At 37.1% G+C, this 22694-nt stretch overlaps 1 protein-coding gene across 8 annotated transcripts in view; it reads right to left on the reverse strand.

Annotated features, from left to right (window-relative positions):
• Positions 1–22694, reverse strand: part of IL1RAP (interleukin 1 receptor accessory protein) — a 134040-nt gene that overhangs the window by 71511 nt on the left and 39835 nt on the right. For all 8 annotated transcript variants that reach the window (XR_004284350.1, XR_004284352.1, XR_004284353.1 and 5 more), the window contains exon 2: positions 14368–14432. Coding sequence is in view for 3 of the 8 variants with exons in the window: in XM_032337905.1 (XP_032193796.1) it covers positions 14368–14431 (64 nt within the window). In the remaining 5 variants the exon portion in view is untranslated. The remainder of the gene's footprint in view (positions 1–14367; positions 14433–22694) is intronic.

Below are 22694 nucleotides of genomic sequence, written 5' to 3' on the forward strand. Positions count from 1 at the left end.
GTGTTTTATCTTAAGAAGCCATTCCTAAAAGTGGCTGAAGTATTGCACCCAACCTGAAACTCATCTGCTATTCAAAACTTTAAAAAGGCTTTTACAATGGAAGACATTTTGGCAGTATTTCAAAATGTTAAACAGAATTACCCTATGACTCAGCAATTCCCCTTCTAGGTATATACTCAAGAGAAATGAAATACATACCCATACAAAAACTTATAGACAAATGTTCACAGCATTTGTCTATTTATAATAGACAAAACATGAAAATAACCCAAATGTCCATCAATGATGAGTGGATAAATGATGGAATATTACTCATCAATGAAAAGTAAGGAAGTACTGATACATGCTACAGCATGGATGTATTTTAAAAACTTAAGTGAAGATATTATGCTAAGACAGTTACAAAAATCCACATATAATTCCATTTCTATGAAATGGCCAGAGTAGGCAGATCTATAGAGACAGAAAGGAGACTAGTGGTTGCCTGAGGCTGAGGGAAACCAGGAGAAGAGATGGAGACTGGCAACCAATGGATAAAGTTTCTTTCTTGGATGATGAATATGTTCTTTTTTTTTTTTTTTTTTTTAAAGATTTTATTTATTTATTTGACAGAGAGAGATCACAAGTAGGCAGAGAGGCAGGCAGAGAGAGAGAGAGGGAAGCAGGCTCTCTGCTGAGCAGGGAGCCCGATGCAGGACTCGATCCCAGGACCCCGAGATCATGACCCGAGCCGAAGGCAGCGGCTTAACCCACTGAGCCACCCAAGCGCCCGATGAATATGTTCTTAATTTAGGTTTAAGATACAGTGATAGCAAGGCTAACAAGAATGGTTTCTATTGCTTTCAAACATGGAATCTAGAAAAAATTTGAAATAAATCACGTCCTTAGCAGTGAAAGGGTTGAGAACCTCTATGTCTGCCAGGGAAAAGAATAATGGATTTGGGACTGACAACAAGGTCTGGAGTCCTGATTCTTCTGTCTACTGTCTGCATGGCTATGGCTAAGTCTTCTAACTTCTCCAAGTCTCTGCTTCCTTATATGTGAAACAGAAATATGATACCCTTTTTATGGCTATTCTGATTACCAATAATGTAAGCATTTTTTAAAACTATAAAATACTATGTAATTGCATTCACCACTATCATGCTAAGTTGATACAATGTGAACTGCACCTGGCACATATTGTAAGCCTAAAACTACATAGGTTTACTGATGGAGAAATGAAGGACAGCTGACCGGTGGAAGAAGACACATTCATTTGTTTAACACATTTGTAATCATGTCCACAGATGTTGAAATATTGACACCTGGCTGAGTACATTCTGTAGCACTGATAACTTAAAAAAAAAAAAAAAAAACCCAGAATCAAAACAAAAACAGAAAACTGCCTGTAATCAACAGAAATGTTTAAATGAGCTGACAAACTTGGCAAAAATTATTGTTCATGAGTATTTTGGGGCACTGGGTATCGAGCATAAGCAAACTTTGAAGCAGAGACATGGGGACTCAATTGATTTCAACTTCCAACAATTTGGGTGGCTAAATGTTTACTTTCTTGAAATTACATAACACAAATATCAGCCATAGTTATAATGCAGAAATTCAAAAGTAATATCTCTTCCCCCTTACCAGTCTCCAAATTTAGTAGTCTACCAAGGTCATTTCATGAATATTGAAATCACCACTGCTCTAGTAAAGTTATTAACAATGTTATTTACAGATAGAAACAAAGAGCTTATTAACCAACAGTACCTTGCTATTGTTCCTTGTTTACCATCCCAAGAATGCCAATGGTTTAGGTCTTCATTCTTTCTTCCAAAAATTAAGTTACCCTTTATTTGTAATTATAAATATAATTGATTGTAATATATTCAGATATACATAAAATTATTTTAAAAGGGTGGAAATAAATTCAAACTTAATTCCACTTTTTAAAAATAATCACTAATAAGATTTGGGTATATTTTACTGGAGGTTTTCTACACATATGCACACACTACATACACACATGCCCATGGTGTTGTGCAGTAAACCAGCTGCGGGGTGGAAAAAACCTGCTTTGTACAGTTTGTTTATCAACTTCCATGGGGCAAATACTCTCACTATGTTCATTTTCAAACGACCCACAATTTACCAACAGGCTCACACAATTCCTGAACACTGAACAGCCTCTCATGAGAGGCTGGTGTGATCCTGCTGCCACTGTTTTTAAAGTTTGCAGACGAGTCCTGCTGTATGGTACCGGTTTTTAAGCAGAAAATGTCTATTATAAACCAACTTCCATATTAATAAATACAAAAGTATGCTTTTAACGTCTCAATGGTTTTCCTGCATTACCGATAGAACAAAGCATTTAAGCTTCCTCTACCAATGGATATTTTGACAGTGTTTACAATATTACCCACTTTAACAACTTATGAAAAATGAACTTGTGAATACATCTTGATGGACTTCTCTGATTATTTCCTTAGCATGTATGTGTGGACAGCTCATTACAAGACTAACGGGAGGCACTCTGGTGTCTTTGGAACAAATAGCCACAGTGCCCTCTACAATGCCTGTTCCAACTACACTCTCACCCACAGGGTGTACAAACACTACATTTGGTCGTTAGATCACCATGTCCTGACCAGTGCTATGTAGGATTTGTTCTCTTCAGCCATTGCCAAGGTAATGGGTGAAAGATGATACCTAACTATTGATTTAATTTGCACCTATCTTCTTACTCATGATCTTGAGCTTTTCACTATGATCAATTTGCTTTTACCTTTTTTTGAATTGCCTGAACTGCAAGTTAAAAATCTTTGCTCAATTTTCATAGAGTCACCTTTACATCGGAAGGATTTTTTTGGTGTGTGTGCAAAACACACACTTTAACTTTGCCACATCCCATATTTTCCAATTTTTCATTTGTCCTTTAACTTAAAATATTTTAATGCTATACTAACTGTGTCAATCTTTATGTAGTCAAATATATCAATTCTTTAATGGTCCCTACCTTTGATGATAAACCTGGAAAGTCATTCTCTACTTCAACATTATGAAAAAGTTTGCATACATTTTCTTCTAGTACTTTTAGGATTTAATTCATTTTTCACATTTAAATATTTCATTCAACTGAGATTTCTTTGGGGTTAGGCAAAAGGTAAGAATGCAACTTTATCTTTAAATAAATTATCCAAATGTTCTAGCATTTAAATATATCTTTTCCCCCTAATTCTGGATGCTACCTTGGGCAGCTGCCAGCTGCAGAGCTGGCTTCCTTTCTTTTCTGGATTCCCGGTTTCACTTCAATTTTGTCCTCTGAGGATTTCTTACTAACTCAGCAATTCAATTTAAAAGACATTTATTTTTAAATGCAGTATTTCTAGTTGCTTTACAGCAGAAGCCTTGTTCAGGAAACCTTGTCCACCATACTGAGAGACACTGAAACCTCCAATCTATTTCCCACAAACAGCTAGCATGAACATGTGAAAACTAGATGATGTCAGGGACCAGCTCAAATCCTTTCAATGACTTTGTTGCAGCCAAGGAAAATGTAATGGCACCCTTAATATGCACTGGATCCTGCCTCTGCTTTCCTCCACAGCCCATGTCCCTTTCTCCTGAGTTCTTGCCACTGCAGCAACAACTGGCATCAGGATCCTCAGAGCTTAGGGTCTTCACAGGCACCACCGCACTGCCTTCTCTTTGCTTTGCAGAGTGGTTCTTTCTCATCCTTCCAAGAGAACATCATCCACTCAAATGGATATTCCCTCATCACCCAACAAAGGGAGTTCCATCCTCTTACTTTCCATCAATGGAATGCCCTACAGATAATCTTCAAAGAAGAGGTTTTTTTTTTTTTTATTGTGTTTATTTATTTATTTTCTTTTCTCCCACACTCTTGCCAAGACTGTAAGCTCCATGAAAGCAGAGATTATTTCTGTCTTCTTTACAAATAAGTATAGGCAAGCACAGCATCGAGCACATATCCATACACTATGAATGAATGAATGCCAAGTGTCTTACTCACGTTTACATTCCCTGTGCTACAAAACTTTGCCCATAACAGGCGCCCAGGAAACATCTACTGTGCTAGGTTTCACATCAAATCATGAAAAACCAGCTTTGCTAAGTGGGGAGGTTATATAGAACTGTGATTTGTTCCTTTTAAATCACAAAGGTGCATTCTCAAATGAAGAGGGGAGTGCTTACCATCCTCCTATGATTAAAGTATTGCATGTTTCAACACAGATAACTAACATATGGAAAATATTGATTTCCCTGAGACTGAAGAGGATTTGTGCATTAAACCTGAAAAAAAAAAAATCAGGCATTCAATTCTGTAGAGTTTACAGTGAGTGAAATAACATATCTATGTATGGATTGGTGATAATGCCCCCAGCCCAATCTTCTGCACATTTGTTGAATCTAGGTGGCAATTATTCTGGCTGTTTTGTGTACACACACACACACACACACACACATGTGACAGTTTCTGAAAAAGGTAAAACATTCCAGCTCCATCAGGAATAAAATGGAACTTGGAGTGAAACCATCAACAAATTTCAAAATTCACACCCAATCACTGCCAAAACCTAGCAGGAAAAGAAAAAAATTGTTATTTTTAGACTGAGAAGAATTTTCTAGAGCTTTATACAGCTGGGTACCAAAAAACTCTTGGAGCCACATGCAAACATCACTTACTAAGTCCCTCAACACCTAGGAGGAAGGACAGAGCTGCTGTAGTTGGGTAAAAAGGAAAAGATAGGGAGCTACAGTTAGTCTCTCTGAGTTAGCCACATGGGAAGCCAAATGAATAGAGCCAAAGCAATCTTGCAGCGTATTAAAGGTAATGGCCTCCCGCTCCACTCAAATCCACTGCATCTGCACTGAACCACCATTCCTTTGTCCATCTGCAGTCTTATTTAGAACTGCTCTCTTTCCTTTAGAAACATTTTTATAACCTTAGGAACATGTATATAATCTGAACATACGCAATGGAAGGACACTGTGTTATGTTTCAGGAACCTTGGATCAAATCAATTTAAAATAGTATATGCAACATGAAAAATCACATCCTATGTCTGATTTTTTTAAATTGGTTGAATGTTTCTTTTTAAATGTGTGTGTTCCATATCATCAACTAGTGAAAGACAGCTGTAGGTGGCATATTTTGAAAGCCAAGAGTTTTAATTGTAAAGAATTCAGTGGTAACATGTTATAACAGAAAGAGCGTGCATGCGTTTTAAAGTCAAACAGGTATACAAGTTGGGGGCGCCTGTGTGGCTCAGTGGGTTAAAGCCTCTGTCTTTGGCTCAGGTCATGATCTCAGGGTCCTGGGATCAAGCCCCTCATCGGGTTCTCTGCTCAGCGGGGAGCCTGCTTCCCCCTCTCTCTCTGCCTGCCTCTCTGCCTACTTGTGATCTTTGTCTGTCAAATAAATAAATAAAATCTTAAAAAAAAAACAGATATACAAGCTGTCCCACCTAATAGCTATAGTAAGTTATTAAGTTAACTTTTTAAATTCACTTTTCTGAATCTGGAGTTCCTTACTGGTAAAGAAAAGACAATTCCTATCTCTATCTAATGGGGCTGTTCATAAAAATGTATGTAATATTATATATCTGCAATCATTCCCTGGTTCAATTAATGCTCTTTCCCTCACCTTCCTCCTCTTCTATTACACACAAACACTCTCCACTATATAGTTATTACCAATTTACAGAGAATTAGAATAAAAGAGATTTAACGCCAGGCTTAGCTTAACATGGTCTTCCTTTAGTGATTAAAAAAATTCAACAGTGTGTAATGCTTCATGACTATTATTATTGTCATCAATTATCACTGCATTGTAGATGAGAGAAACAACCCTTTTAATAACAGGATATTTGGAGTAATAAAGGTGAGATATCTAAGACTTTGCTCTAATAAAGAAAACAGGAACACAGACCCTGCTTCAAGTTCTTCCCGATAGCCCCTCACTACGTATCTCACTAAGAAAACTGCATGCAGTGGGAGTGACTCCTCCAACACTTTCACTTACTAACTCTTCTAGTCATAATCTTCATGATTTCATTATTCTCCCAAGCCACACCTTCCTCCTGAAACCTGAATACAAGCTGGGATGCTACTGAGCCTCAAGCAATATACTGCTACGAGAAAAGACGTGTTACGGCTCAGTGTCAAGTGCAAACAACAGCAGATTGTTTCTGCCTTACACTTTATGAATGCAGAGTGCAAAGGGGGATACAGAGTCATTCATTCCTGACTGCTGTCTCCTCTTCATTATCATGAAGGCTATGTACAGCTCTTCGCTCTCACCGTGTCTGCTATACACTTCCGTCAGAATAAAAGTATTGTGCAAAATATGTGGTTGACAAAACATTATCCCTGGATATGTTGATGGCTCTCATGCCTGGAGGGGACTAGATTTAAGGACATCTCTATAATATTTAAGGCTTCTATTTGCTCTCATCATTTAACACATTAGGAAGGAGAGAAAGAGTAAAAATGTGAAAACAATTTTAAAAATCTAGGAAAAAAATGAAACATTCAAAAAGAATACTATCTAATATAAAGTTCAGCGGGGAAGGGAGAGTACTTAAGAGTGGTACTAAAAAATGGACTTTTTTAGTAATCTGAAAGAAAGTATATACCTAGATTGTATCAAATCCAGCGAGGCCCTCTGTGGGAAGCCTAAATCTGTATCTCTCTCTCTCTTTGTATCTCTAACTCTTTCTCCTCCTCCTGTTCCTCCTCCTCTCCCTTTCTCCCTCTCTCTCCTTTCTCTCGGTCTTTCTGTCTCTATCTATATGTCTGTCTGATCTATTCTCTCCCTCCCTTTCCTTCCTTTTCTCTCCCCATCCCTGCTCCTTCTCTTCATCATCCTTTACCTTGAGTAGACAGTAAAAGGGAAGAAAAGGCATAGATGTCAAAAGTCTTGCATAAGAGAAATTCAGTTTTCTCCAGGGGACCAGACAGATCAAAAAGTTCAAAGCAAATTAAAAAATATGAGGATAAAATTAATGCTTTCTCTCTGAAAAGCAAAAATTAGTTCATCAAGCAACTTTTGGGGGCAGTCTGAACTCCTAAAGGATCTAGAGAACAAAGTTAACACAGCCACATCAATTTAAACTATTAGGAATAATGTGTTTAAACAGCAAACAAGTCCACAGCAAATGATTAAGGGTTTCTCCCCAAAGTAAAAAAGGACAAACAAAGCTATAGTAAATAATGGTTAATAATGGTTGAGATCCACTTAGGAACAATAATTTGTATATCTGTGTTTGCTTTAACAATAATGCAGTCCTATATTCCAGCTATGGTTGCACTTGTATGCAAGTTTAAGTAATTAGAATATCAAAACTCACAATACAATATTAAGAAAGAATTATATTTACATAGAAAAGCCATTAGGGACTGAAGTATTCACTCTCTGTTCTTTTCCTTTTGAGTATCTACATTTATGGTGCGGACCCACAAGTTCCACTGGGAAGCACAGTTGGCAAATACTTTTCACTTGTTCCCTCTTGCTGACACAGTAAGACCAAACTTTAAAGGGACCACAACATTCTGTTACATAAGTTACGGGAAAATGCAAACATCAGTACCTTGATGTACATATCAAAGTGCGTACTCCTGCCTACTTCAAGGAGCAGTTCAAAAAAATATGAGAATATCTCAAAAGGAAACGAAACAAAACAAAACAATGGGCTGCTGAACAAAGAGACTTAAATTATCATTAGTCCAGACTCTACAAACACTGTAGGAAAGTGGTATTTCTTTCTCACTAATGTATAGCTATAACATGAGTTTTGATTCTGACAGCAGAAAGAGAAATAAAACTCATGAAAACACAGCTCAGCCAAGTCTAGATTATTGAGGGTGTGATTATTTGATCTGTTTTCTCTCATCTTCTCAGCCATCTTGTATTATCATGTTCCTATTGTCTCTAAAAGAGAGCAAGACAAAAGAAGGCAATTCTCTATATCAGCTTTTATAGATTTCAATAACAGGTACTTGAGGTTATTGACTGAGGTTCCCAGATTATTTGTAAAATGGATCCATTTTCTCTTTGTCCCTCAAAAATAAATAATGAGAGACACCAGCCCTTAGTGGATTTAAAAATGAGACAATCATTGTGTTTTTACCTTGAAAGTGAAGATTTTATTTATATATATATATATATTTTTTCCCCCCTCCCTAAAGCTACTCAGCTAAGGAGAAAAGACATTTTTAAAACAGTGAAATAAAAATGAGAACTGGCCCAAGACTAAGTCACTGGTCATCAAGACCGTGGTCTGGTTTTATAAAGCTCATCTCAATAAGGCAGAAACAAATGTTCTGGGATGGGGGTAGGGGTGGGAGAGGAGGGAACGTGGAAATGAAGGTGATTTAATCCTGAATAGATTCTCAAAAACCAGACCAGACACCGTCACCAGTAACCCTATACACAAAATACATTCCATGCAAAGATCCTGGTTTCTCTTAACTAACGCAGCCGTGTGAAGGGAGAATCAGGTCATTTTTCTAAACATATAATTATCACTATGATACAAGAAGCTATTCAGGAGAGTTTGTATTTGCAAAGTCAGCATCAGACCCATAAATCATGCTACTCAAACCTCTTTTCAATCAGGTTACAGAATATTCACTCTTGGGAAGCATAAGTTAACTTAAAAAATAAGCACCAGTGTGTTTCAAGAAAGAAAGAGAGAGAGAGAGAGAGAGAGAAAGGAATGAAGGAAGGAAGGAAGGAAGGAAGGAAGGGGAACAGAAAGGAAAAGAAAAGAAAAATAAAAAGAGTGAAGATATCTGCTCCCAAGAGGCAGCATTTAAAGGACAGTAGGGTGAAATGTTATAATTCCAATGACCTTTAGGTCTAAGAATAAAATGAAACTGTATTCGTCAGACATTCTCAAAATGTTTGGACTAAATTGCATAGAAGCGAAGTGTGTTCAGGATGACCAGCCATGGGCAACAGAGACAGGACTGAATGTCACAAGTACATCCAAGTATGGAGTTTTTCAAAAAGCATATTCAAAAAATATGAGGCCACCAGGGCTGGCAACAAATTGAGTCCTAACCAAAGAACCAAAACATAGCATCAGAAATATTATAAACCCTTATGAAAGTTAAGACAAAATAAAATAAGAGAAAAGAGCTAGCCAACTATATCTGAAATATATTCAACACAAATGTCCTCTTTACCTGGAGGGATTCCTGCCGTCCATAAACTGTCCCCACCCTGCCCTCCCAGCTTGGCTTCTAAATACCCTCACGCTATCCCTTAGTCTCACTGCTCTGTTCCATTCCCAAATAAGAGAGGCATTTTCTCCTGGAAAAGAGCAATTGTTCCTGGACTGAGATGTGTTCTCCAGTACCTCCCTACAAGGCCAATAACATTCTCTGCTCTGTCATGGCATTTTGCTTGATATTTATTTTCTCTTCTTTCTGTCAGACTTGACTGGAAGATGTTTCCAAAAAGCCTTCCCTTATTTGCCCTGGATTCTGTAATATAAAACTGTCAAACACACGATCTTTAGATTAAAGTAAAATCATTGTAAGACAAACACTTGCCATTAGAAATCACTTAATTAAATAGCAGGAAGAGTATATGTCCACGATATATAATAATGACCAGAATGTTCTTTAATAAAAAAGCAAGAAAGCAAAATTGGCCAGAGCTTTGCTATTGTTGATTGGTTGGTTGGGTTTATAGGTAAGGTCATAGTGACTGATGGGTGATTAAATGACTTCTTGAATGTATTAAATACCTATAAAGTCAAACACTCATAATCTCAAGCAATGACTCTTGATTCTTGGTAAACCAGTGTTTTTACTTACTTATTTGTTTGTTTTACATAGTGTTATTCACTCTCAATAAGCCAAAAGAGTATTTCTACACTCTGCAAATTCCTCAAAATTAATGGAAATGAAATCATGGGATCTAACAGCTATTAGCAGAACAAAGTCCTAAAAGAAGGCAATACCATTTAAAGAAAAGGGCTCTCTTTTGGAGTTGAGGTAGCCTTGAAAACCTAGCTCTATCAGACATGCCACCATGAGCACTGTTATCTTGGGTCACCTCCCTGGTTCTTCTTTTCCTGAACTATAAAATGTGTTTAAGACTCTCTACTCATCACCCCAGCCCCAGCCCCCAGCATCTTCTGTGACATTAATGATAATGTGTGTAAAACTTAGCCCCGCACCTGGCACACTATCAACTGTTCGTTGACTTTGAAATAAAAAGCTATATTCAAAGGTGTGTGTGTGTGTGTGTGTGTGTGCACTTGGGAAAGAAAATGCATTGCTCTTTTTAATGTGGTATCTGTAACAAATAATTTTGATGTGGTAATTTTTTTTTAATTCACCATATTATATGTTGTATCATTCTCACCCTCTCCCTGACTTGGCATCACAAGTTGCAAATATTTCTTTCTACGGTAAAGGCAGTTTTAACAGTTCAACTTTCTAACATGCTGGCAATGGAACACACCACAAGAGAAATGTGTGACAAGTTTGCTTTCAGAATTCTTGCAAAACAGAACTTTGAGTTTAGTATTGGAAATATTCAATACCATAACAAGCAAAAATGGGAATATTGAATTTTGAGCTTACATTATAGTGATTTTCCTCCTGAAGAAACCACCTAAGGAGGGGAGTTGGGAGGGAAGATACTTCTTATCTAAAAAGCACAGAAATCTATTACTGAGAGGTTCCTTAACAGTTAGCAGAACGTGTGACCTCTTGGATCTTAATCTTTAAAAAAAAAAAAAAAAAATGTATATATCCTAATGCAGTCCAAGAGGAGTATATTTAGCTAAAATAGCATGCATATTGAGAATGGAGGAACTAGTTGAACTCACAGTTATATTACTTATTAGCTGTGTGACTTTGGGTAATTCACTTAACTACTCTGATTCTAAGTTTCTTTTCCCCCAAATTGGGTTACAACAGCCTGACTACACTATAGTTTGGGTGTGAGAGTCAAATGACATTGAAAAAGCAAAATGCAAAGTGCTTTCTCAGCAAAGGAAGTTTTATTATTACCACATAACTATCACATTATAGTGATAATTATCCAAGCTTTAATTCCTTTATAATTATCCAAGCTTTAATTCCTTAAAAGTAAATGCTTGTTTTTAAGTATTTGCGTATATGGACACCTGAGATGGAAATGTTGCTCCCACTTTCCTGAATGAATAATGAAATCACAGTACTGCTACAAGAAAGACTGTGTTCTAGAGTCAGAATTCTGGGCCTTAAAGTGAAGTTCACTGCACTTAAAACACACTGCATGGGGGTCCCTGGGCAGCTCAGTTGTTTGAGTAGCTAACTCTTGATTTGGGCTCAGGTCATAATCTTAGGGTCACGAGATCAAGCCCTACATTGGGCTCTGCACTCCATGGGGGAGTCTGCTTGATTCTCTCTCTCCCTCTCCCTCTTTTTGTCCCCCACCCCACCTCTACTCATGCCCATGCTATTTCTCTCTCAAAAAAATTATATATATATATACACATATATATATATACACATATGTATGTATATATATAAAATTTTAAAAAATAAATTAAAAAAAAAAACTGCATGAAACTAAAGCTCTTTTGTTCATATGGCCTCTTTCTTAAATGTGAGCATTCCCTTAAGAAAAGGGTCCATGTAAAAAGGCCCAGAACAACCAGACAAAACTCCTACTAATATCATATGCATGTACATTGTTTTAGAGTTTTCTGGTTATTTCTTCTTTGTTCTACACATCAATCTGTGATTCCATTAATATGGGTACCTGAAGCCCAGGAAGAACCTCATGAAAGGCCAACAAGTCTGCCAACATCTACATCATTGTAAGAAGTAATACCTTGATGTGCGAGAGGTTCATTGATTCCTTCAGAATACGCAGCGGTCCCTTCCGTCCCCTAGTAGCCCAGAGTTAGTCGTCCTTTTTATTTTTGTCAACAACACTTCCTTTTTGTTCCTCTTCCTCCAACTAGGAAGTGCATCACTGACACAGACACAATATACCTTTTCATAAGGAAGGCAAATGAGTATGTGCCAGATGGGCTGAGGGGATTACAACATGTTTCCTGCTCCCATGGTGACTCAATGGGACTGGTATGAGAACTTATCTTATTCAAGAAGTCAGTTTCCCTGGCAGAATTATGAGTCACAGTTCCTGGGTAGAAAGCTCACTTTCCAATTGCATTTGGGGTGGGGGTAGGGAACCTCCTTAGATGGATTACAGTAAAGGTCATTCAGAAAGGCAATACTGCCAAGACTGCTGGAGAGACACCAGAGCCCAGAAACTTCTGGGATGTCACTCATGTCTCAACAAGAATAACATGATCACCTCTCCCTTCTCCTTCTAGGTAAGGAGGACATAAAACTACATTGATGAATTACTGGCATTAATCCAAACAAGTCCCATTATAAAATTGGCCAATTTTGGCAAAGGGGAAGTGAAAAGACTTTTTTTCCATCCATTTATAATATGTGTGTGTGTGTGCGTGTGTGTGTATGCATATATACATATATTTACATACACAAATATACACATATATATGGATATATATATATATATATATATATCCATCTATTTATAATGTACAGATAGAAAGAGAGAGTGCATACCTACTATGTGTCTATGTGCCAATCATTATTCCAAGTATTTGGGTAAAAAACAAAGAGGCTAAGTTCCTGACCTTGGACCATTTACAAGTAGTGAAATAGGGATGAAAGGAGAAAGGGAAGGAGGGAAAGAGAGAAAAAAAAGGGAAAGGAGGAGGATGGGAAGGAAAAGAACAGAGAGAAGGAAAAGCAGAGGAGGAGGAGACAAGAGAAAGTTAACATGGTGTCGAGAAATGATGAGATGAGTCAGGAAGGAAACTATAGGTAGATACAGAGAGGTGTGATAGGGAGGGCTATTTTCGTTAAAGTGGTTAAGTTAAGTAAGGCCTCTGTAAGCAGATAATATTCAAGCACTGAACTGAATCAAATAAGAACTAATAATAATCAGAGGTCTTATTTAACATATTTAAAAATCAGGACATCACCACCACTGACCAGTCAAATGGGATACTCAATCAAGCAGGCCAGACACTGGTTTAAATAGCCAGGAGCTCTGTATGTGTACTAGTACTAGCGTACCCCAGCTGAATATCAGCCAGATTAGGAAATATGCTTTCCATGAGAAAAGGGTCAACAAGGCTGGAAGTTATCTCCACTTCTCTCAGCTTTGAGCTGCATTCTGTCCTAGTTATATGCCTTTTAGTCTTATTTTTGGTTTCTATTAAATTCTTTCAGTGGTATAGAAATCGAAACACATACCCAGGAAAGATAATCAGAATAAGAAGGGCTCCAATCCATACCATGTGAAGAAAGATTGAAGAAATATATTGGAAAACAATGTCATGGCTATGCGATCATTATTTTAACATTTCTGAAGACCTCTCACGCAGAAGAGGAATTAAAGCTATGATATTTAAAGTATTGTCTGTGGTCTTCAGGGGAATTATACATGAGGAGCCTTTTCAAATGAAGATATCTAGGTTCCCTGAATTAAAATTAAAGAACCACTGGACTGAGTATCCTCTATGAAATTCAAGGAGTTGAACCAGAAAAATGTGGAAATGACAGAAATAGATTTCAATTATATATACTAAAAACTTTCTAAGAACTTGGTCAGTCCAAAGACATATGGACTGCGATGAGATGATCACTAGTTAGAGTTACCACAGAGTGATCCTGAGCAGTAATTCTGGAGATGAGAAGAGTACTGGAAAGATGAATTTTCAAATCCCTTCTGGCTCTGATTTCATATGCTCCAGACCCGATGACTGAGCTTGGTAATTCAAACTCAAGGTTTGGTTGATTTCTCTTAAGGGGCAACACCCAAAGGGTGGGGGTGGGGGGATGAACGTAACTGTAGGTCCTTTTTCTCCTGGATTGTAGCAGTATGACAAGAAATCATTGTTATTCATTCGCTCTTAAAAGGTCTTAATAGACTATTAGCCTCAATGCCTCTTCTACCACTGGCTGAAGTTTGGAAAACAGAGTCATGCTCTACCATCACTGTCATTTCTTTTCCCATTGGACCTGAGGTAAAGGGAGAGAAGCAGGATTCTAGTTCGTTTGGATGTGAAGGTGATGGAAAATTCCTATATTTATACAAACCAGACCACTGCCCTAAGTACATTTTGTCCCCTGAAGACTAGAGGTATCATCACCAAAATTGATGATTGTGTCACATCTATGATTCTGTGGTACCATAGAAGACAACGGATATAAATCTTATGTAGTCTTAACACATTTTTCAGAAAAATTTGACACATTATCCTGTAGATAATTCATATTTTAATAGATTGTCAAAAGTTATTCGTTTACCTGAGGCATCACTTTGCAGGATCCCATAGAAGTAGAGACTCATCACACACCACAGGAGTCCCATCCTGTCAACATAAATACAAAGTTAAGGGAGAGTACTTTACCACTCTTTAGAGCTTAAGTAATAATTACCACATACACAAGCTAAGGATGGATGAGGAACTGTTCTAGCATGTCTACAATATTAACTAATTTAATTGCAGGAACCAACCAATAAGATTTTTTTTAACACCCATAGTACAGATAAGGAAACTGAGACAAGTTTAAATAAGATAACCAACATCTTTTGCCTAGAAAGTAGGAGAATAATGATTAAGCTTCAGCACTCTGGCTGCAGAACTATCTCTTAATCATTCAACTACAACTGCCTACTTAAGGAAAATATTCCTCTTGACTTTTTTCACCAGGAGTCACATTTCTGGCAGATAAATTTGATCTTCTTTTCCTCCTTGGCATTCATGTGGTCTGTTCCCAACTGTTAGTATTTTATGATCCAGACACTTATCCTTCATAGTGATGACTAGAAGGTCTAGAAATCCTGGATGCAGACTTGGTCTACAGTCCACCAGACTTGGAATTTGGAGTAAAGGGGAAGATCTAAACCTCACTCTCTGCTGTGCCCGCTCTCCTCTTCTCCCTGGAAGAGACAAATGATGAAGCTGGAGTCCAGTTTTTGTGACCTTCAGCCTTTCTACTGATAGCCAGCTAGAACAGCCAAGTAGCAAGAACTCTGCCCTTACATTTGGTTGTGTGATCTCTAATACAGAAGACCTAGAGATTTAACAACTCTGTGAGATATTTATTTCCCTACTGCCCTAGACATATCTTCCCCGTGATAGAATCTTGATAGGGTTATAAATGCTGAAACCTGGATATTACTGAAAAATTCTATATTCAAGACTGTTGCTATTTTGAACAGAGCAGCCACATAAGAGTGCTTACAGACGTCTTGGTCATTGTCCTGATCACATCTCTAGTAAGTGCCAGAGATGAGACTGATACCCCCCGGCCAACATAACACAATGGCACAAGTTTCACTATCAAAGGGACCCACCATCCTGAAAAGGTCAAAGAGGTATTTGATAAATAGGGTAGCCAGATAATAGCACTTAAAAGGAGACATCTGTAAGAGAGTGCCACTGAAACAAAAGGTATAAACTGGTACAGCCTAAGCAATCCAGAGTGTATGATCACTTTAAAGGACAATGCACATTTCCAAAAGCGGTCACCTCTCTTGGCCACACATCACCACAAATCTGTAGTTCATATTGTACTTCCTTCTTTAGCATGACTGTTCAAAAGTGACAAGTGAATTTATTATATCCTAAATAGCCATTTTTAATCCCAGAGATTAAAGGTTTCTTTCTTACCACCACCCTTTTCTTCCAATTCTTGCACCGTTAACTTAAGGAACTCTTTCATCAGTCATTCATTTGTTCAATTAAATATGTGTGAGGCACTTTCTGTTTACATGTCTCCTTGATACAGTTGCAGGGGCCTCTGGTGAGCAAGATGTAAAGTCTCCTCTAAAGGCAATTCTCCCCAGGAGAGGAGATAAACTATTTCATCATCGTCAACTATGAAGAAGACACATGCAGGGCCACTACAAGACATGCAAAGATTTCTCAGACAGAAGGTAGAGCACTAAGCACTAGAAGAGACTTAAAATGGGTACCAAAATAATGACGATACAAACTAAACAGTGATAAACACAGAGAGGAACAGATAAGTATCACTGAAGATCAGCAAGAGAAAGAGATTATTCCATCCAAAGCAATGAAAAAAGACTAAGGACAAGAAGTAGCTTTTGACTGAGCAAGAACTGAATTGAAACAGAAGGAAAGTGGGGAAAAGAAACTCTGGGGGGAATAATGTTCAGAGATAGGCAAAGCATGGAACATAAAAGGGAAATAATCCATAGATAATTCGGTTTGGCTCAAGCACAAGGTATTAGTAAAAGAACTACAATTAAGACATACAAATGGCTATCAGACACATGAAAAAATGTTCATCATCACTAGCCATCAGGGAGATTCAAATTAAAACCACACTGAGATATCACCTTACACCAGTTAGAATGGCCAAAATTAACAAAACAGGAAACAACATGTGTTGGAGGGGATGTGGAGAAAGGGGAACCCTCTCACACTGTTGGTGGGAATGCAAGTTGGTGCAGCCTCTTTGGAGAACAGTGTGGAGATTCCTCAAGAAATTAAAAATAGAGCTTCCCTATGACCCTGCAATTGCACTCCTGGGTATTTACCCCAAAGATACAGATGTCGTGAAAAGAAGGGCCATCTGTACCCCAATGTTTATAGCAGCAATGGCTACGGTTGCCAAACTATGGAAAGAACCAAGATGCCCTTCAATGGACGAATGGATAAGGAAGATGTGGTCCATATACACTATGGAGTATTATGCCTCAATCAGAAAGGACGAATACCCAACTTTTGTAGCAACATGGACGGGACTGGAAGAGATTATGCTGAGTGAAGTAAGTCAAGCAGAGAGAGTCAATTATCATATGGTTTCACTTATTTGTGGAGCATAACAAATAGCATGGAGGACAAGTGGTGTTAGAGAGGAGAAGGGAGTTGGGATAAATTGGAAGGGGGGGTGAATCATGAGAGACTATGGACTCTGAAAAACAATCTGAGGGGTTTGAAGTGGTGGGGGGGTGGGAGGTTGGGGTACCAGGTGGTGGGTATTATAGAGGGCACGGATAGCATGGAGCACTGGGTGTGGTGAAAAAATAATGAATATTGTTTTTCTGAAAATAAATAAATTGAAAAAAAATAAATTAAAAATAAAATAAATTGTAAAAACAAACAAACAAACAAAAAAGAACTACAGAAGACTTTTTGGAAGGCAGGGAGTATTAGGATCAGAATATGGCAAGGCCCTGAATAGCAAAGGACTTGGGATTTAATTTAAACAGAAAATAGGGAACCACTGAAGGCTTCTGATTAGAAGACTGATGTGAGCATCGAATTGTGCCTGCTGGAGATCATTTCTTCTGGGCATGTGTTGGATGGATTGTGACTATATTCTGTCTTAAAATCATTTTGTGTCCTGAACTTGTCATCAAAATAATTGTTTAATTCCTAGCTTTGTGTCATCTATAATCTTGATCAGCATGCCACCTATGTCCTCATCCAACTCATTAATAAAAGTAATTAATAATTCCGCATTAATCCATTGTCAGTGGAAAACAACTGGATATTTCATTGCAGATTCAGGGCACAGTAACTTCAGCTCCAATACTCAGCTATGCTAAAGCACTCTAACTCCTAAATTGCTTTCGGCTATAAAAACAAAACAAAACAAAACTCACACCTCTAGATTTTCCCAATTTGCCTATTTATAAGCTGCTGAATTCCTAGGGCAACACTTAGAAGACATTCTAATTAGTGTGATTGAGGGCCTTAATTGATATTCCCCTGAGTAACTGGATTATGTCAGAGGCAGCAAGAAGTCAGGTCATCAAGGTAAAGCCAATCTAAAGATAACCTGTGTGCAAACACAAATCCAGGGTCAGTCCTGTCCTGCGATGAATTAGAATGAAGGAGACTGAGAAGGAAATGTGATTGTGCAGGCTGGTTTTGACAGACTAAAGGTACCAAGGTTAGTGGGAGGAGGTTGGCTGGTTCATTTAACATCGTCTTGAATTCTCCCTCAGAATTTTATTATTGTGACTAGTCATACATTTTTCGTTCTTGTTTCTTGGGGAGAGAGAGTGCTGGATATTCTCAGAGATGGAGAAGCTGTCAGAAAGCAAAGGAACCTGCTAATAACACACGGTTTCTCATGGTCTGAATTACAACCTAGCTTTAGATTATTGCCATGGTGTTTAAAAGATTCTGCCCTTGCTTCAGATGATTGCAACTTACAAAAATAAATTCCCAGTCGGCCTTTTCCACGCTACCCATTATACCTACTATATAATCATTTTCATAGTCCGCTCTTAGATCTGAGTACTTCTCTCATATTTAGTTTCATTGTTTCCTGATATATTAACTCAGATGTCTATACTACCTGGCAAACAGTTTCAAATATACACTCATTTCTATGAAATCCACAATAATATTAATGATGACTGTTAATGTGTGGTCACCACTTTAACAGTAACTCCTGGTTATGAATAATTCCGTTGCCTGCATTCTCTAGGTTTAATAAGCTTCAGGATCTCCTTACCTCTGCATCAGCTCTGACCAGTGATTCTCTCACCCAGTCCACAGGTGACAGGCTGAAACTAGGTCTGCTGCCCCAAGGCTGGAATTACCTATGAATCACACTTGCCTTCCTTCTGCACATTTCTCCAGGCCACAGGGCTGGATCTCTCCCTGTTTCCTGATTCCACACATAGCCCATACCCCGATCCCAGTCACTCTCTGAAGCCCACCAACCTAGCTGAGGCTTTGAACTTCAACCTGGTGCTTTTCAGCACTCTTACAAAAGCCTGAATTTGTCCCCTGAAATTTGTAAGTTTTTCCCAAGCTGGATAAGCCTCCTGTTACCACAATGCTCTTATCACCCGCTTCATTCCTGGTGGACAGATGTCCTTTGCTCTGATCTGTCCACTGAAAACCTGGTCATTAACACCAAACCACACACCTTAGATGGTCATCTCCATGCCCTGCAGCCAAATTCCCTTCTTGAGCCCTGACTCATACAGGTCCTAACTTACTGATAAAGTCAGGAACTGTATCTAACTTACTTCTCTAACTTATTAATAAAGTTTGAGCAGATCTTGTATGTATGCTCACCTAAGATGACAAACAAGCTTCTAAAGGGCATAGGATAAGTTATTAATCATCTTATTTTACAGAAAAGGAGAGATGGCATTTATTAAGAAATCAAAGTTATTTTCACCATCAATCTTTTATCCAGTGTTTGAACCATAAATTGACCCTTGTGAAGAATACTTCAGAAAAGAATATTTATCAGTAATCAATAGTGTCAGCAAAGTGACATGGAAGACTCTAATTCTGATTAAAATAATAATCATAAGCATAATCCACTCTTTTTCTCTCAATGAATGCAGCAATAAACCTGGGTAGAATGGATAAAACAATTATATGAGGACTCCAAAATTAAATAATAGAATATTATTTTCAAGTATATATAGGACATTCAGCAAGATCAGCTATGTCATGTACCGTAAATCAAACCTTAAACAAGTTTAAAATAATTGAACATATATTCTCTAACCATAGAATTAAACTAGAAATAAATAAAAGAAGAATAGCAGGATAATATTCAAACACCTAGAAATTAAGGAATTTACAGCTGACCCTTGAACAAGACAGGATTAGGGGTGTCAACCATTCACACAGTTAAAAATCCATGCATAACTTTTAGTTTCCCCAAAACTTAACTACTAAGAGCTTACTTTTAACTGGAAGCCTTACCAATAACATAAAAAGTCAATTAATGTATATTTTGTATATGTATTATATAGTATATTCTTACAATAAAGTAAGCTAGAGAAAAGAAAATGTTATTGAGGGGCGCCTGGGTGGCTCAGTGGGTTAAGCCGCTGCCTTCGGCTCAGGTCATGATCTCAGGGTCCTGGGATCGAGTCCCACATCGGGCTCTCTGCTCAGCAGGAGCCTGCTTCCTCCTCTCTCTGCCTGCCTCTGCCTACTTGTGATCTCTGTCTGTCAAATAAATAAATAAAAAATCTTTAAAAAAAAAAAAAAAGAAAAGAAAATGTTATTGAGAAAGTCATAAAGAAGAGAAAATACATTTACATTACTGTAGAACATTTATTGAAAAAAAATTTGTGTATAAGTGTATCTGCACAATTCAAACCTAGGCTGTTCAAGGACCAATTGTGTGTCTAAATAAGTGATGGGTTAAAACAGACAACTATTAGAAAATATTTTAAACTGAACAAAAATGAAAATACAACATACCAAAATGTGTGGGATGCAGTTAAATAGTGCTTAGAGGATAATTTGTAGTATTAGAAGGTTTATATTAGAAAAGAAAAATTTCAAGTCAATAATCTAATCTTCTACCTTAAGAACCTAGAATAAGAAAAGAATAAAACAAGCAAGCAAAAAGAAAAGAATAGAGATCAAAAATTTTAAAAGAGAAAAAACAAAGAAGTCAAAAGTTAGTTCTTTGAAAACAACAACAACAAAAATTGTTAAAACTCTAGCCAGGTGAACCAAGAAGGGGAAAAAAGATACATATCACTAATATCAGAAATGAAAGAGGGTACATCACTACTGATTGTATGGGCAAGTAGTATTCTAAATTTAGTAGAGAATACTAAATTATCTGGGCACATAAACTAAATTTAGAATACTAGAATACTAGAATACTAAATTTAGAATACTAAATTTAGAATACTAAATTTAGTAGAGAATACTAAATTATCTGGGCACATAAACTACACAATTTAAATTAAATGTACCAATATCTCAAAACCCACAAACTATCAAAGCTCATCCAAAATGAAAAGAACAATCTTATTGGCCTATAATTATTTTCAAAGATTAAATTTGAAGCTAGAAACCTTACAAAAAAGAAATTCCCAAGCTCCAGATGATCTCACTGGTGAATTCTATCGAACATTTAAAAAATAAATAACATCAATTCTATATAATCTCTTTCATAAAATTAAAGACTAAACAGCTACCAATTCATTCTATGATACACAATATCACTTTGATTCTAAACTCTGCCATAGACAGCATAAGAAAATAACTGTATAGATATCCCAAAATCAAATAGAGTTTATCCCTGATATGCAAGTCTGGATTCAGTATTTGAAATATCTAAAGAAACCAAAACCACATGATTATGTCAATTGATCCAAGAACATTTGACAAAATTCAGTATCCATTCATGATATAAGCCTTAGCAAACTAAGAGTAGAAGGGAACCTCCTCAAGGCAATAAAGAGTATCTTCAAAAAACCTACATCTAATATCACATCTAATGTTGAAAACTGAATACTTTTCCACTCAGATTCGGAGCAAAGCAAGGACATTCATTTATATTATTATTCAACATCATACTGGAAGTCTAAACTAATACAATAAGGCTATTCACAGATGATGCAATTTCCAACATAGAAAATCCCCAAGAATCTATCACAAAAAAAGAACTAAATAAGTCAAGTCACAGAGTACATAGTCAACACAGAAAAATTAAATATATTACTATATACTAGCAATAACAATGGAAAAACTTTTTAAAATACTCATCACAGTAAGTAAAAAAGAAATGCTGGGTAAGAGTCTAACCAACATGAGGAAGGTCTGTATGCTGAAATATATAAAATGTTGGTAAAATAAATTAAAAATAACCTAAATAAATAGAAATATGTGGTTGGCAAAATGGCCCCATCCCCTAAATTCCTGCAACCTGTTTTGTTACTTACTTAGCTAGAGAACTATGCAAATATAATTAAGGGTATGGACCTCAAAATATGAAAATTATACTGGATTATCCACATGGGCTCAATCTGATCACATCAACCCCAAGAAGCAAAGAAGTTTCTCTGGTTAAAGTGAGAGAGATACAACGGATAGATAAAGAAATGTGAAGCAAGAAAAGAACCCCAAAGTCTTTTGATGTTAAAGATAAATGTAGCAACCTGTCAAGGAATGCCTGTGATATTCCAGAGCTGAAAGATACCTTCAGCTGACAGCCTGATAGCCAGTAAGACAAAAGGTACCTATGGCCTACAACATAGGGAATAAAATGCTCCCAGTAAACTGAGGATGTGGTGAAAGAGGAAACCTCTTACATTTACACTGTCAACGGGAATACAAACTGGTGCAGCCACTGCAAAAAATAGTATTGAGGTTCCTCAAGAAGTTAAAAATTGAACTATCTTACTGTCCTGCAGTCTCACTACAAGGTATTTACCAAAAAATATAAAAATACTATTTAAAAAATGCTATTCAAAGGGCTATATGCACCCCAATGTTTCCAGCAGCATTATTTACAATAGCTAAATTACGGAAATAGCACAAGTGTCCATTGATTGATGAAAGAGATGGATGGATAAAGAAGATGTGGGATATTACATATGTGTGTGTATGTGTGTGTGTGTGTGTGTGTGTGTGTGTGTGTATATATAATTTAGCCATAAAAAGAATGAAATCTGGCCATTTGCAACGACATGGATGGAGCTAGATACTATTACGTTGAGTGAAATAATTCAGTCAGAGAAAGGCAAATATACTGTATGATTTCACTAATATGTGGAGTTTAAGAAACAAAGTAAATGGGCAAAGGGAAGAAAAAGAGAGAGAGAAACTAAGAAACGGACTCAACTATAGAGAACAAACTGGTGGTTACCAAAA

This window comes from Mustela erminea, chromosome 1 (assembly GCF_009829155.1).
Source record: "Mustela erminea isolate mMusErm1 chromosome 1, mMusErm1.Pri, whole genome shotgun sequence".
Taxonomy (NCBI): Eukaryota; Metazoa; Chordata; class Mammalia; order Carnivora; family Mustelidae; genus Mustela; species Mustela erminea.